The sequence below is a fragment of the Mus caroli genome, unplaced genomic scaffold (assembly GCF_978045245.1).
Source record: "Mus caroli unplaced genomic scaffold, Mus_caroli_1 scaffold_4, whole genome shotgun sequence".
NCBI classification, from domain to species: domain Eukaryota; kingdom Metazoa; phylum Chordata; class Mammalia; order Rodentia; family Muridae; genus Mus; species Mus caroli.
Window position 1 is genome coordinate 26,693,487 of NW_028227259.1, and position 16,704 is coordinate 26,710,190.

Below are 16,704 nucleotides of genomic sequence, written 5' to 3' on the forward strand. Positions count from 1 at the left end.
ATAAAATTATTGATACACAAAAGTTCATCACCTTGTATACCCCTAAGTGGCTATGACTTTACTATATAGCCCTGGCTGCATGGAACTTATAAAGATCCATCTCTGGATGTGAGTTCTAGGTCTACAGCAGGGGATAGAACACCTGAATAAAGAAGATGGTCTCAAAAGTCATGACTTGCAAATCCATTTTTTGCATAAGAAATAGAATTTTTTAAAAATAGGTTTTACAATTTCAATTAATATAGAGATAAAGGCAAAAATAAACAATGAAATAAAAGAATAAGAACATATAACTTCTAAATAACATAGCAACAACTCTAAGAACAAAAAATGAAAACTTCAAACAAAACTATAAACAAATTATTGTTCATCTTTTTTCTTCACTTTTAGCAGCACAGACCTATAGTCTGTTACTCCTCTTGGACATTTGTTAGCAGTGCAGTCACCTCCGTTCTCTGCCAAGAGGAATTGTCTGAAGAGAAAAGGCAATAACACCCTGAATCAGCCATGGCTTCCTAGTTAGGGCCTATTCCCACTCAGGACATGTGATATAAAGAGATTCATAGGAGGAAGATTCATCTGAGGAAAATTCTGGATGCTGGAGATCAGGGTCAGCAGGGGCCTCCTGGCATGACAACTCATTTTGCAAGATGGTCTCTTCTTTAGCTGTGGCCAATCCCAGCTCTCTAGCAGTTTCTGAGACCTGGGAGAGGAAGGCAGTTATTAAGACACAGGAATGGTGGGGAAAGGCATGGCAGCTGTCAGACCTTTATCTCACACTACCTCATCTTTACTTGACAGTCAACATTAATATGCTAACTGAAATTACTGATGTGAAATCTGCAGATGGGACCCAGAATTCACTCAAACCTCCACATAGCATTCCACCTATCTGAAGACATGCATGCAAGAATGTGACATGTTATTCACTTGTCAGCCTGAGTGGACTGCAGACTAAAGCAGAGGTGAAAGGTACACTTGCCAGTGGTAATAGTGCCTCAAAAGAGGCTAATTCAGAGTCTCACAAGAGGCTAACTTGTGTGAAAAAAGAGCAAAGAACAGCTACATTCCATGAGGAGGGCGGCTGCTTGGAAGGATGGATTAGAAAGTTGGTGGGAGGAAGCAAAGATAGATTCTATTGTGCCAATTATCAGATAGTCAAAGCCTGGCCGAATTGTTTGTCCCAACCTGATGTTCTTGAGTCTCCAGGTTGTTGGTCTTCTCCTGTTCTTCTGTACCACTCAGGTTCAACTCCATCAAACATTGACGAATGATGGCCCAATCAGCCAGTACTTCCTTCTTCTCCTGCTGCAATATCGCCAACTTCTTCTTTATATGATTCTTCTCCAGCAGGATCCGGCTGTGCAGGTTACTGGAAAAACAGTCTGCATGGTAAGTTCCTGCAGCCTCCTCCTCCCATTTATACTTACAGGTCCCATTAACCTGACCTGTACCCTGATTCCCATGAAGACCTAATACAATCCACCAGAATACATCCATGACAGCTGTACAAACACCAAATAGCCATTTCATGGAAGAAGAAATTTGTGCTGCAGTCCAAACACCCAAAAGGGTCCATGTTTTCCCAAAAGAAAGAGGGATCTCCATCTACTCATGACAGCCCATGCATTGGGACAATACCAATTAGTAGGCTGCAACTAAAATCAGGGTAGTCATTAGAACCAAAGGGAGGGCACTCTATCCTTGTGTTACACCTCACTTAGCTCTGTCAAACCCTGCCTGAGCCACAGAGGCCCAGTACAGCATAATAACCTTCTGATGATCTGAATCACTTGTCTGTCTAGAGGCTCCTGAGGATGCCTGGAGAACACTGGCAGTGGTAACAGTCTCCTAGAGACCTAGGAAAACTGAGTCCAAATATCCAAGGGACACTGATGGCTCAAAAGCAGAAAGGATAGAAGCAGACCTGCAGTCTCCCTATCAGAAACAAAGGAAGGTAGAAATGGCCATTTCACAAGTGTTGGCCTCCCAGACAAGAACTTACCGATAGAAATTTATCTCCTTCTTGAGCTCCTGCTTGTTCTCTCGGGCCTCCATGTTCTTCTTCTCTAATTCGTGTAGGAATGTCATGATCTCCTTCTCCTTTAATTTCAGTTCTTTATAATGTCCATTTGGCCTGTGGTAGGGCCTGGCCCCAGGAAGACAGAACTCCATAAACTTAGGATTTTAGTAACACATGAACTCAGGCTGGGTCCTGGACTACTGCAGCCATGGAAACCACACACTGCATTCTAAATGCTGGGATTTTCTTAACCTTGGGAAACTGGCTATCCTGGCCCCTGGACACCAGAAGCTAGGTATCCAGATGGAGGATGCCCTGGCTCCCTGCATTACTCAGTAGGCCTGAAGGGCAGACTAAGCAGTTATTTTCTCAGGAGCCTAGGCTACCTGTCTTTACCCACCAAACAGCTGTGATGGTGTTTCCCCTGTTTCCATAAAAGGGATTCTAAATACTGGATACCTAATATTGTAGAGACAGTTATTAGACATAATTCTGGAGATGATGCCAGACATCACCACAGATTATAAACTGCCCAAGGGATACAAATGTATGAACACTTGTGACCACATAGTCAAAATGCAATGCTATTTAAAGTGGGGACTACCAGTCCTAAGGACTCACCTCACCTGGAAAATTTTAGGCAGGTAAATCCTCAGGCCAAAACACCTACCCTAGATTCCAAATTGTGGAGAGAAATAAAAACATACAAAACATATTCACAGGTCTGTATCTGTGCATGCACAGACTCACAGACTTAGACCTATACACAAGATGGAGAAACAAAGAGTGAGAGAATGAAAGAGAAAGAGAGACAGAGACAAAGGGAACACAATGAGAGGTAGAGTAATGCATGCAACATTACTGCCTCAGAGTGTAAGGCACACAGACAAACAGGAACAGGCATGAACTTCAGGCATTCTAATCAAGCACTGAGAAGAACCATGTGGGAACAGGCCCCTCCAGCTGCTACCTGGAGGTGCCAGCACTCAATCACCTGGGAGACAAGTAAAAACACAACTGCAAACACACATCACCTAGAAACCTCCTGTCAAAGGCTTTCCAAATGAACCCTAGGTAATCATCACTGCCTCTTTCCCTGAGTTCTTCACTCAAACTCCAAGTTCCTCTTTTCAAGTGGAGGGATCAAAAGAGTCTATTTCCCTTCTCGCTCCTGACAAAACTTCAGTTGTGGCCTCTCCTCTAATAAGTATTTAGGGGCATGAAGTGAGACCCAACTATGTTCTGGTGGTATAGCTTCTTAGAACCCACCCCTTTTAAAGCATAAGATGAGGGAGGCATTGCAGACCCTGGACTAACAACGCAGGTTTTGGACCAAGGTATACCTCTTGTTAATGGATCCCTCGGTCACATAGATCAGGCGATCTTTCAGCTCATTTGTCTCCTGTGTAGTGAGCTGGATCTCTTTGATCAGCTCGTTCTCTTCCTTCTCAAACTGCTCCTTGCTCATGACAGGTATAGGGGATGATGTCTGTCTGTGAGCCACTGTAGGTAGATGAATATGAGAATATTTGATGTGAGAATGCAAAGAGTGTGGACTTACCAAAGAGAAGGATAAAGGCCTGTAACCTAGTGACACCACCAAGAGATTGGTCCCAGCATGAGATTTCTTCTGAGTGGATCTCAGTTCTACCATCACTCTAGAGAGATCAGGTGATGTAAGTAGCCAGATGTATCCTCATTCCCCCTTAAACGTGCTTATGATGACCAGATAGATGTCTTCTTCAGGGAACAACTTGACTTCAGAGCCCTGAGCCCTGTGGTTTCACAAGTCAGACTACAAATTCACTATCAAAAGTATTTGAGATCTTGGAGAGGCTCAGATATCCAACCTGTTACTGTAAGCCAAGGAATTGGCTTAATAAGTCAGGCAGGGGGAGAATATGTTCATCACAATGATCAACTTCTCCCCTGAAACACAAAACATACCAGAAATAAAAATAGAATCCCCCTCTGGGTCTATCAACTGCTTGTTCTTTGTTTACAGTATAGAAATGGCTGCCACCCACAATTGGTGATAAAGAAAGGTAAGGTAGGAACTGTCACAAACAGGAGGTCAGAGTAGTTCTGAGAACATGACATCATGGTCTGGAGCACCATTCTCTCCCTGTGACTAATGTCAGATAACTACAGGAGCTAAAAGAAGCCATGGACTGAAATGCAGGTATTCCCTCCCTCAATCTGGCATAGCTTAGACCCGCTGTCACTCCTGATGATCTCATTCTGTCCCCAAGTAACACCCACAATACCCAGTGCAAGTCAAGACTTGAAGTTCATAGCCTAACAGCTTTGACCTTGCCAACTCCTGCCTTAGGGGATGGAAAAGTACTGTTCTGAAATCCTTGATGATTCAAGAATTGTGATAACCATGGAAGTTTTTTGGCTACCCAGAGTCTCCAGTTCCACATTACTAGAAAGGCCAGCTCAGGCCACCCCTACCAGGAAGCTCAACATCCACTTCCCTGGACTTACTCCACATTCGCCAAGTCCACCTCCTTCGTCCTTCATTACTCTCAGATGGAAGGCCAGCATTCTTCCTCCCCTCTCTGGTCTCTCTCCCATCCACATTGGTTCTCTGAAAAAGTCTACCAAGTCGGGCAAGCAGGGCCATCACTGCAATGTCCAGTCTCTGACTGAGAAATCTCAGTCAGCTTGTTGTAACTACAACACTGGTGACATCACAGAGGTTGCTTAGAACTCTCCAGGAGACAATAGAATGTCCAAGAAGGGACTGCTGATGTCATGGACTACATAAAGTCTTTGGTTCCCTGCTAATGTTCTCCCTGTACTGACAGGAAGCTGAGCTGCTCTTTCCTGGGGCATAGCCATTGAGCACATCCTCCTTCCAAAGCCAGGGTTTGCTCTAGGCTTGATTGGCCACACCTAAGTAATTCCTATGTATCTAACTCTGTGTTTCCTTTCCAAACCCTTCTCAGAAATATCTCATCCTACCTTAAATTTTCCTCAATCAGCAATAGGAGCCATTAAAACCTACTGAGAAATCATACCAATATGATTATGCATATTATGCATTATGCATTTGAACATGCAGCCAAAATCTACTCCTGTCTAATCATGTACAGGTGCATGAAATCTCATCCAGGCTGAGCCTTCAGGTCCGGTTGCAGTGTGGGTGTGTTTTAGGGACCACACTCATGAAGCCTTGAGTTTAGAATTTGAAATTTGCCCCACGATCCCTTAGGAGGGAGTCATGCAGTCATCATGCTTCTGACAACAGTCTAGAGATCTTTTGGCAGAGGAAACTGAAATATTGGAGCCACCAATGAGTGGTCCTCAGATTGTGTGGGGGCTTTTCTCACTGCACCAATCTCACCGATCAGTATTGCTTATAGCCCTCTGTGTTCTAGACCATCAGTTTCTGTATGAAATAAATAATATATTCAACAGAGATTTGGATGTGCACGCAGAAAGTATAGGGTAATACTATAGACATAGGTTAGCTGACTGGGCAAGGGCCTAGCATCTTGTATTTGGGTTCATATTTGGCCCCACAAACCACACAAAACCCAATCTCAGTCAAACATGAATGATTCATTAAATGCAGACCATAATGTTGATTGATCAGAACCATAGCTCAGGTTTTTTGCCTGAGCCATAGCCTAAAATTCTATCTTTGTTAATTATAAAGACAGAAAACAAAAACCCCCAAACCAAACCAACCAAACAAACAAAAACAAATGAAAAACAAAATTAGTTCATTTAAATTAGGGAAGTATCCAGTGCTCTGTTCGGATCAGGCCGTTTTAGATATAACTGCATATTGACCCTTAATTTGAGGGGTCCCATGGAATGGTTTATGGACCATTGTAAGATTAACAAACCTCTTACAGAACACAACAGGATTTGGACACCATTACTTTGCTCTGAGTCAAATTGTTTTCTCTATTGATGATTGGCTGTCATATGACAGCAACTATCTGAAATAGGGGGCAGACATAGAAATCAATGACTTTTGCTATACTGTGCTGTACATGCCTTAGCATTAGATTATCCAGGTTTCTCACAATGACTAGTTATGTTTTCACAGTACTTGGAGGCCCCACTTGGAAGCTCAAATATAGGAAAGTGGAAGCAGAATTGTCTGAGCTCAAAGGTAACTTAGTCCACATGGGATATTTGTGATCCTGTTTCAGAAAACAACACTGAATCACAGGCTACATCCAAGGCCTCACTTACCAAGTCTTGTCTATTATAAAAAACTTACCATTCTCTCCCTTCCAGTCTTTCTTTCTGGGAAGATGGAGAAGTGAGAATGATCTTTCCATTCTAAGGACCATGTTCTCTGTTTCCCTAAGCCCACATTAAGAAAAAATGAAAGTGAGTATCATCATCTAAACAACTGAGTAATATCCACTGCTGCTAGCGTGATACTGTGCTGATGACAATCTTAGCTTCCTTTAGTGTTGCTGACCCAGCAGGAAGTATTAAGTGCTGAGGCCAAAGCTCAGAGAACCTTTCAAGGGGCTAGACAGAAGCCATCAGAGACTCTCCACATCCTTGTCCTGAGATGAAATCCAGGAACACAATGTGAACTTGGTGGCTAATTCACCATACATCATACTTCTACCTCTACCTTTCTATGTTCAGTACAGGAAAGTGTGCATGCACCTCCATGCCAGATTGATCTTGATATATGTCCCAGGGCGCAGACTTTTTAGAGAGTTGGTTGTAGTCAAGCAGTTGGTGCCCTCAGTAATATGTGAAGACTATCAATAATAAGTGACCACACTGTATTTGTTTAAACATTTGTTGATAATTGAGCATATCTGAGGAATTGGACACCAGCTCTGTGTCCTGGTCTTTTTGTGCCTATACCTGGCTCAAAAGGAAGGTGGGAGGACAACTTGGGTTCCTCTGCATGGATAGAGTGAGTTGAAATCGGTACCGACCAGTCTGAGCAACTGTGCTGAGGCCCCTTATTTCAAATAAAAAACACACTCTCTGTCCTCCTTGAAAGTGCTCCTGTTGAGGCCATGGACCTTGTATAAACATGCTAACACCATGCAGACACCTTTCCTAATGATACAAAGTTCTCTCTGGTAAGGCTTGCCCCCTTACCATATCTGTAGGAAATTTGTTTCATGGAAGCATCAGTCTATTTCATGCTGTTGCTGTAATAAGCTTCCAAGTTGTGATGGTTTGTATACTCTTGTACCAGGGAGTGGCACCATTTGATGGGGTAGCATTGTTGGAATAGGTGTGACCTGTTTGGAGTACTCATGTCACTGTGGGTGTGGGCTTAATACTCTCACCCTAGGTGCCTGGAAATAGGTCTTTTACTAGCAGCCTTTGGATAAAGATGTGGAACTCTCAGCTGTGCTCGTGCCATGCCTGTGTGGATGCTGCCACGCTTGATGTTAATTGACTGAGCCTCTGAACCTGTAAGCCCACCCCAATGAAATGTTTTTATAAGTCTTGCCCTAGTCATAGTGTCTGTTCCCAGCAGTAAAACCATAACTAAGACAGAAGTTGGGAAAGGCATTGAGGGAGGGGGCAAGCACGCAGCTGCTTGAGCGAGTTTGCCAGCTGCTCCCCTCCCCCCCCCCCCCCCCCCCCCGGCCAGCCTCTGCTTGAGCTTTTGTGAAGCTGAGGAAGCTGCCATTTTCTGAGTGAGAGGCACTGCTCCATGGCCAGAGTTGGAGCGAGAAAGCAAGAGTGAAGCAAGCAAGAGTGAGTGAGCGATCCCAGCAGGGAGATGTGCCCAGAGGAAGGCTGCATGGCCATGATGGGCATGCTCTGCTCCTGGTGGGAAGTCCCAGCCATTGCGCAATTCTGCTTGTTCTTTCACAAGGCCTTATGCCTGCTCAACTTCGAGATCGAGGAGTTAGAGGCAGCTCTTCACAGAGATGACTTGGAATTTATCAGTGATCTGATTGCCTGCCTGCTTCAAGGCTGCTATTAGCAAAGAGATATCATGTCTCAGACATTCCTCAGCTACTTGGAAGATATCATTAACTAAGGTTGTGAACTTGAAGAAGGAAAGCCCAATCCTCTGAGAGAAGCCATTTTCCAAACCTTCCTCTGCATAATCGAGTAGAGAGCCTGCATCTCCTCTGTGATTACCGGCCTGTAGGGGATGATGTCTTTGATCTTCTCAAGGGTCTGGATGCAGACAGTCTCCGAGTTGAACCTCTAGGTGAAGACAATTCAGGTGCACTGTACTGGTACTTCTATGGCACACGAATGTACAAAGAAGTCCCAGTCCACGGAAGGTCCAATGGAGAACTCTCCTTGAGCAGGGAAAGTGAAAGGCAAAAAAAAAAAAAAAAAAAAAATGTCTCAAATGTTCCTGGAAAAACAGACAAAAGAAGAGGAAGGCCTGCAAAACGGAAAAAAAAACTACAGGAGGAGATTATTTCCAGTGAAAAGCAGGAAGAAAACTCCTTGACATCTGACCTACACACAAGAAATGGATCCGGAGGGCCAGGCCAAGGTACATGGTGGCTCCTGTGTCTAACAGAAAAATGGAGACAGGTTACTGAGAGCTTCCTGTGAGCCAACCTCTCTCCAAGAGCAGCAACTCTACAAGCTCCTTAGCAGGACTTCCTGCCTGAAATCTGCAACATGATTGCTCAGAAGGGAAAACGTCCCCAGGGCACAAAGCCAGAGTTGCAACACAGGTTTATATCTGACCACCTGCCCATCAAATCCATCAAGCTACAGGAAACTCCCATGCTCACCAAGATAGAAAAACAGAAGCACAGTGGGGAGGAGGAGGAATGACAGATCCTTCTTGCAGTGCAGAAGGAGTAAGAGCACATGTTAAAGGAAGAGAGAATGCAGGAAAAGGAGGAAAAAGATCAAGGCAGTGGAAGTCCGGGCTAAGAGGAGAAAGCTCAGGGAAGAATGAGCATGGCTATTGGCTAAAGGCAAGGAGCTACCCCCAGAACTTTCCCATTTGGATCTGAATTCTCCTATGAGGGAATGGAAGAAGGCCAAGGACCTCTTTGAATTGGATGACGATTTCACAGCCATGTAAAAGTTCTAGATGTGGTGAAGGCTCACAAGGATTCCTGGCCCTTCTTGGAACCTGTTGATGAATCTTATGCCCCCAACTATTACCAGATTATTAAAACCCCCATAGATATTTCAAGCATGGAGTAGAAATTAAATGGAGGTTCATATTGTACCAAGGAGGAATTTGTAAATGTCACGAAAACCATGTTCAAAAATTGCCTAAAATACAATGGTGACAGTAATGAATATACCAAGATGTCTGACAATTTAGAGCAGTGTTTCCATCGGGCCATGACAAAACATTTTCCTGATGAAGATGGAGACACAGATGAAGAATTTTGGATCAAAGAGGTTGAAAAACGGGAAAAAAGAAGGAGTCGGTCTGGTAGAAATAGTGGAAGCCATGATTGGACTCACTCAAGGAACACAGATGTTTACTGCAGGAAACAGCCACCAGTAAAGAATGGGGGAAAATCATTGCCCCTGACACAATGAGCTGCCTCCTCAGGGGACAATCAGAGCAGCAGTTCCATAAACTCCCTCCAGAGGTCCACACATCAAATGGTCAAGGCTTTTCTTGCCCCCTGCATTGTGGTAGGGTGCCTAGCCACGCATCCCCTTTAAACCAGATGAAGCCAGCAGCACCAGGAACGTTTGGCTCTCTTCAAGGATCAGATCCCACAATGTACTTGGCACCTCTCGAATTCCAGAGGGGCCCCCCAGGGGAGCCCTTGCAACACACAACCTTTGCTATACAGGCTCCAGTTGGAATTAGTAACCATTGTGGATCCCTGCTCAGTGCTCCAGACCTTTCCAATATGGGGTCACATGTCCCATCCTTACAGCTTGGGCAGATGAATTGTCCCAGTCAAGTTGGAAACATGTATCCACCAGCTCCATTCCAGGCAGGATTTATTCCTTCTAGGCATGGTGGGACTCCAGCCCGACCTCCAGACTTTCCTGAAAGCTCTGAAATTCCTTCCGGTCATATTTATCATTCATACAAGTATCTAAATCGAGGACACCCTGCTGTTTGGAATGGGAACCATCGTACTATAAACTCTGGATGTTTGGGGCCAGTAGAGAAGCCCCACCTGGGGACAGGACTTTCTCACCACCCTCATACCATTGGTCATGTGATGGATGCCCGAGTGATGAGACAACCTATCCCACCAAACCAGTGGACTAAACAGTCAAGCTATCTACCTCATGGAGCTCCTTCCTCGGGGTATATGCAGCCACACTGTAAGTCTGATGGACATGGTTTGCAGCCACCTCCAACTCCAGCACTAAGTCCTCGATTCAGAGGGCCCTCCCAGGTACTCCGTGGGACACAAGGAGGGGAATCCATGATGGACAGCCCTGAAATGATTGCGATGCAGCAGCTCTCCTCCTGAGTCTTTCCCCCAGGTGTGCCTTACTACCCCCCTCCAGCCCACTCCTCCCCAATACCTGGTCACTCTCTGCAGGTAGCTCATTAGTCATCAGTAGGTGTGTCAGGGCCCAAGCCTGCATTGGACAACCCTGGGAGTACACAGGAGATGACTGAAACACAAGAGCCTGAGGAAGACCCAGAGCCTTTGCCTGGACATGAAGAGAAAGCAGCAAGCATTTGTTCTTCAGAGGGGGAATACCTCAAACAACTACTTCACCCAGCACCTCCCTTGCAAGCCAGCTGTACCAGGCATAGCTCACCACTAGAAAGGGAGACAGAGGACCTGTAATCCAAGAGCTTTCTGTTAAGTGTACATTTTTGTCCTGTGGCTCAGCCCTATCACACACATTTATTGCAAAGCAAAATAAAGTCAACACCACGTCTAGAAGTAGAGCAATTCACCAGTTGAAAGGTAATGAATATAACCATACAGAAGGATGGCCTTTTGGGGGTTGGGGATTGAGACAGGGTTTCTCTGTATAGGACTGGCTGTCCTGGAACTGGTTCTGTTGACCAGGCTGGCCTCAAACTCTGAAATCTGCCTGCCTCTGCTTCCCTAGTGCAGGAATTAAAGGCATGTACCAACAGTGTCTGGCCTCAGAAAGAAGGACTTTAAGTTGAAGGATATTTAAGATAGTGTGGAGAGGGATAAAGAATTCTTTCCTACTGGCAGGTCATCAGGGTAGGAAGGTTAGCTAGGTGCTTTCCTTGCCTCTCTGAGCTGGTTACTGAGTCTTCACTGGTAAAATTAAATGCCTGGCTTATGTGTGTGTTTTAAAAATGTATTTATTAATCATTCCATTGGATTATATCTCACATGATATGCCACTTTTGGTTACCCTCCACTAACCCCTCAAACTACATCTGCACTCTCAGCCTCCACTGTGCCTGGATGAGGATTCTCCTTCACCCACCCTCCCATCTTGCCCTACTGATTGAGAAACCCACTACACTGGAGCATCAAACCTCCACAGGACCAAGGGCCTCCCCTCCCATTGCTTTCAGCTAGGCCATTCTCTGCTACAATGTATCTGGAGTTATAGATCCCTGCTTATACACTCCTGGGTTGTGGTCTAGTGTCTAGGAGCACTGGGTGGTCCTGCCAGCAGAAGTTGTTTTTCAATAGGATTCCATTCCCCTCTTCACTTCCAGCTTCTCTGCATGCTCCTGCAATGCTCAGTCTAATAGTTGGCTCCAATGGTCAGTTGCTGGCCACACCTCCCAAAGAACCTTCACTCCAAGTTTTTGTCTGCAAGCACCTCTTGACCACAGGAACAGTGTCTGGTTTGGTGTCTGAAGACAGGATGGATCCCCAGGTAGGGAAGTTCCTGGATGGCCCTTCCTTCAGTCTCTGCTCCATTTCTTGTCCCTGTTAGTCCTTTTCTCAGGAACATTTCTTGGTTAAAATCCTTGAGATGGGTGGATGGCAACATTCCTTGACAGAGAGCATTGCCAGTGGTCTTGTTTGGGTTTGGGGGATGTGGGGGAGACATACCTATCTACTGGAGGTGGTCTCTACAAGTTCTATCTCCCTGATGTCTGAGAGCCTCAAAGGTCTATTCCCTGTTCCTCATCCTTCCACCCCCTTTTTATTTTTTTAGATTTCCTGACCTCCTGTATCTCAGTCAAACATGAATGATTCATTAAATGCAGACCCTAAAGTTGATTGATCAGAACCATAGCTCAAGTTTTGGGGTTGAGCTATAGCCTCAAAAATCTATCTTAGTTAAATTATAAAGACAAGAAAACAAAACCCTAAACCCCAAAACCAAAATAAACAAACAAACAAAAACAAATGAAAAAAAGAAATTAGTTCATTTAAAGTTAGTGAAGTATCCAGTGGTGTGTTCAGATCAGGCCATTGTAGATATAACTGCATATTGACCCTTAATTTGAGGGGTCCCATGGAATGGTTTATGGACCATTATAAGATTAACAAACCTCATACAGAACACAACAGGATTTGGACACCATTACTTTGCTCTGAGTCAATTTGTTTTTCTGTGTTGATGATTGGCTGTCATATGACAGCAAGGATCTAAAATAGGGGGCAGACAGAACACAATGGCTTTTGCTATACTGTGATGTACATGCCTTAGCATTAGATTATCCAGATCTCTCACAATGACTAGTTCTGTTTTCACAGTACGTGGAGGCCACACTTGGAAGCCCAAATATAGGAAATTGGAAGCAGAATTGTGTGAACTCAAGGTTAACCTGGTCCACATGAGGTATTTGAGACCTTGTTTCAGAAAATAACACTGAAACACATGCTACATCCAAGGCCTCACTTACCAAGTCTTGTCTACTATAAAGAACTTACCATTTTATCCCTTCCAGTCTTTCTTTCTGGGAAGATGGAGAAGTAAAAATGATCTTTCCATTCTAAGGACCATGTTCTCTGTTTCCCTAAGCTCACATTAAGAACAAATGAAAGTGAGTATCATCATCTGAACAACTGATAATATCCATTGCTGCTAGCATGATACTGTGCCGATGAAAATCTTAGCTTCCTTTAGTGTTGCTGACCCAGCAGGAAGTATTAAGAGCTGCAGCCAAGCTCAGAGAACCTTTCAAGGGGCTAGACAGAAGCCATCAGAGACTCTCCACATCCTTGTCCTGAGATGAAATCCAGGAACACAATGTGAACTTGGTGGCCAATTCAGCATAAATCATACTTCTACCTCCACCTTTCTATGTTCAGTACAAGAAAGTGTTCATGCACCTACATGCCAGATTGATCTTGATATATGTCCCAGGGCGCAGACTGTTTAAAGAGTTGGTTGTTGTCAAGCAGTTGGTGCCCTCAGTAAGATGTGAAGACTATCAATAATAAGTGTCCACACTGTATTTGTTTAAATATTACTTGATAATTGAGCATATCTGAGGACTTGGACACCAGCTCTGCGTCCTGGTCTTTTTGTGCCATTGGATTCCATTGGATTATATCTCACATGATATGCCACTTCCTGGTTACCCTCCACTAACCGCTCAAACTACATCTGCACTCTCAGCCTCCACTGTGCCTGGATGAGGATTCTCCTTCACCCACCCTCCCATCTTGCCCTATTGATTGAGAAACCCACTACACTGGAGCATCAAACCTCCACAGGACCAAGGTCCTCTCCTCCCATTGCTTTCAGCTAGGCCATTCTCTGCTACAATGTATCTGGAGTTATAGATCCCTGCTTATACACTCCTGAGTTGTTGGACTAATGTCTAGGAGCACTGGGTGGTCCTGCCAGCAGATGTTGTTTTTCAATAGGATTCCATTCCCCTCTTCACCTCCAGCTTCTCTGCATGCTCCTGCAATGCTCAGTCTAATAGTTTGCTCCAATGGTCAGTTGCTGGCCACACCTCCCAAAGAACCTTCACTCCAGGTTTCTGTCTGCAAGCTCCTCTTGACCACAGGAACAGTGTCTGGTTTGGTGTCTGAAGACAGGATGGATCCCCAGGTAGGGAAGTCCCTGGACAGCCCTTCCTTCAGACTCTGCTCCATTTCTTGTCCCTGTTCTTCCTTTTCTCAGGAACATTTCTTGGTTAAAATCTTTGAGATGGGTGATGGCACTATTCCTTGACAGAGAGCATTGGCAGGGGTCGCAGTGGGGTTTGGGGGACATGGGGGAGGCATACCTATCTATTGGAGGTGGTCTCTACAGGTTCTATCACCCTGATGTCTGAGAGCCTCAAGGGTCTATTCCCTGTTCCTCATCCTTCCACCCCCTATGTAATTTCTTTTTCAATTTCCTGACCTCCTGTACCTCTCTCCCATCCCTTCCAGTACCTGATACTGGCTCCCTTATTTCCTCCCCTTTCTCTCTCCCTCCAAGGTCCCTCTCTATCTCCCAGATTCTTCCTGCCCCTCCCCCCCCCCACTTAAAGCAGAATAGGGTAATGCCAGGACCAGGATTAGGAGTGGCTGGGCTGGGGAGCAGGGGGAAGGTAGAGGGGATAGGGGATTTTCGGAGGGGAAACTAGGAAAGAGGATAATATTTGAAATATAAATAAAGAAAATATATAAAAAAATAAATAAAAAAGAACATGACACCAGAATCAACTGACAAGGACACATGGGGGAATCACAGAGTGCAGAGGCCCAGTGGGGGTCTGATCTAGGTCCTCTGCATTTATGTTATGGTTGTGTAGCCTGGCATTCTTGCAAGATTCCTAACAGTGGGAGCAAGGCTCTCTCTGAATGTTTTGCTTTCCTTTTGGAACCTTTTCCTCCACTGACCTGCAATGTCTTGTCCAAGCCTTGATATGATAACAAGTGCTGAGTTTTATTGCCCCCTGTTATGCTGTATTTGGTTGATGTTCCTGGGAGGCCTGTGCTTTTCTTAGAGGAGGGGAAGGAGGGTGGATCTGGGGAAAGGGGAGGTGGAGGGGAGAGGGTTGGGGGAAGGAAAGGGACAGAATGTACTATATGAGAAAAAAATAAATAAGTTGCCCTTCTTTTAAAATTGATTGAGGGAACACACAACGTTATTCTCTGACACACACACACACACACACACACAGAGAAATGAAAACCACAAAAAGTCAATGGTATAGCTTTTTCTTTTTTTGAATATTATTTTTTTGATTTATTTTTTATTTTTTATTTTTATTGGATATTTTCTTTATTTACATTTCAAATGCTATCCCAAAATTCCCTGTACCTTCCCTCCCCAATGCTCCCCTACCCACCCACTCCCACTTCTTGGCCCTGGCGTTCCCCTGTACTGGGGCATATTTTGTAAGACCAAGAAGCCTCTACTCCCAATGATGGCCAACCAGGACATCTTCTGCAACCTACACAGCTAGCAACATGAGCTCGGGTACTGGTAAGTTCATATTGTTGTTCAACCTATCATGTTGCAGACTCCTTCAGTTCTTGGATGCTTTCTGTAGCTCCCACTTTGGGGGCCCTGTGTTTCATTCAATAGATGACTGTGAACATCCACTTCTGTATTTGCCAGGCACTGGCATAACCTCACATAAGTCAGCCATATCAGGGTCCTTTCAGCAAAATCTTGCTGGCATATGCAATAGTGTCCGGGTTTGGTGGCTGATTATGGGATGGATCCTGGCTGAGGTAGTCTCTTGATGGTCCATCCTTTTGTCTTAGCTCCAAACTTTGTCTTTGTAACTTCTTCCATAGGTATTTTGTTCCGTATTCTAAAGAGGAATGATGTATCAACATGTTGGTTTTCCTTCTTCTTGATTTTCTTGTGTTTGGTAAATTGTATCTTGGGTATTCGAAGTTTCTGGACTAATATCCACATATCAGTGAATGCATATCAAGTGATTTCTTTTGTGATTGGGTTACCTCACTCAGGATGATATCTCTCAGATACATCCATTTGACCAAGAATTTCATAAATTCATTGCTTTTAATAGCTGAGTAGTAATCTATTGGGTAAATGTACCACATTTTCTGTATCCATTCTTCTTTGAAGGACATCTGGGTTCTTTACAGCTTTTTGCGATTACAAATAAGCCTGCTGTGAAAATAGTAGAGCATGTGTCCTTATTACCACTTAGAATATCTTCTGGATATATGCCCAAGAGAGGTATTGCTGGATCGTCTGGTAGTACTATGTCCAATTTTCTGAGGAATCGCCAGACTGATTTATAGAGTTGTTGCATACCACAGCACACACATACCCCACCACCACCACACACAATCTGTACGTGTAATTGTTTTACTATAAAAATGAGGTGGAAGAACTACAAAGTTATCTTAATGGTTAAGACCTTAAAGAGGACCTAAGTTTGATCCCAGCACACTTGTCTGACAGCTTACAATGTTTGTAACCCTAACTCCAGGGGACACAAGGTCCTCTTCTGGGCTCTGTGGGCACCTGCACATAAGTTGAAAACACACATACACACACATATACCTGGAAGAAACAGGAAATTCCCACAGCCACGTTCAACACTTGCAGATTCATAGTGCAGTGTGTGCAGTATGATCTACTTTGTATTTTTTGAAATGAATTTGAATATTTTTGAAATTTATCATGGATACCTATATTTGGCAAATGGATTTTCTAGGTTCACGTAAAACTCCAACTCCTATTTCTTCCTAGAAACTGATTGTTTTTTTCCCATTTATATATATGCTAAATCAGGGAAGGGTGTGTATTTGTGAGAGAGATGGGGGGGGGGGGGGAGGAAGAGGACCAAGAGGAGGACCAGGAGGAAAATAGAGGCAGAGACAAGGGGAGAGACGAAAATCAATTTCTCTCTCTCTCACTCTCTCTCTCTC

At 44.3% G+C, this 16,704-nt stretch overlaps 2 protein-coding genes across 6 annotated transcripts in view; one reads left to right on the top strand and one right to left on the bottom strand.

Annotated features, from left to right (window-relative positions):
* LOC147005065 (actin-related protein 3B-like) overlaps positions 1-16,704 on the top strand; it is a 173,147-nt gene that overhangs the window by 87,283 nt on the left and 69,160 nt on the right. The gene's annotated exons all lie outside the window — the stretch shown is intronic.
* LOC147005068 (disks large homolog 5-like) lies at positions 480-4,652 on the bottom strand. Its single transcript, XM_085836155.1, has 5 exons — positions 4,514-4,652; positions 3,367-3,526; positions 2,006-2,149; positions 1,189-1,372; positions 480-703 (listed from the first exon to the last, which is right to left on the bottom strand). Exons 1-5 carry the CDS (start codon positions 4,650-4,652, stop codon positions 527-529), a joined length of 804 nt encoding a protein of 267 aa, XP_085692281.1. The 3' UTR covers positions 480-526.

Bases quoted from the DNA above. Each gene is read 5' to 3' on its own strand.
- LOC147005068 (XM_085836155.1), bottom strand. From the start codon at position 4,652: ATGGCCCTGCTTGCCCGACTTGGTAGACTTTTTCAGAGAACCAATGTG. The intron at 1,373-2,005 runs GTAAGTTCTTGT...CTGTTTTTCCAG, and splicing joins AAGGAGATAAATTTCTATCG to TAACCTGCACAGCCGGATCC. The intron at 704-1,188 runs GTTGGGACAAAC...TTCCTCTCCCAG, and splicing joins TGGAGACTCAAGAACATCAG to GTCTCAGAAACTGCTAGAGA.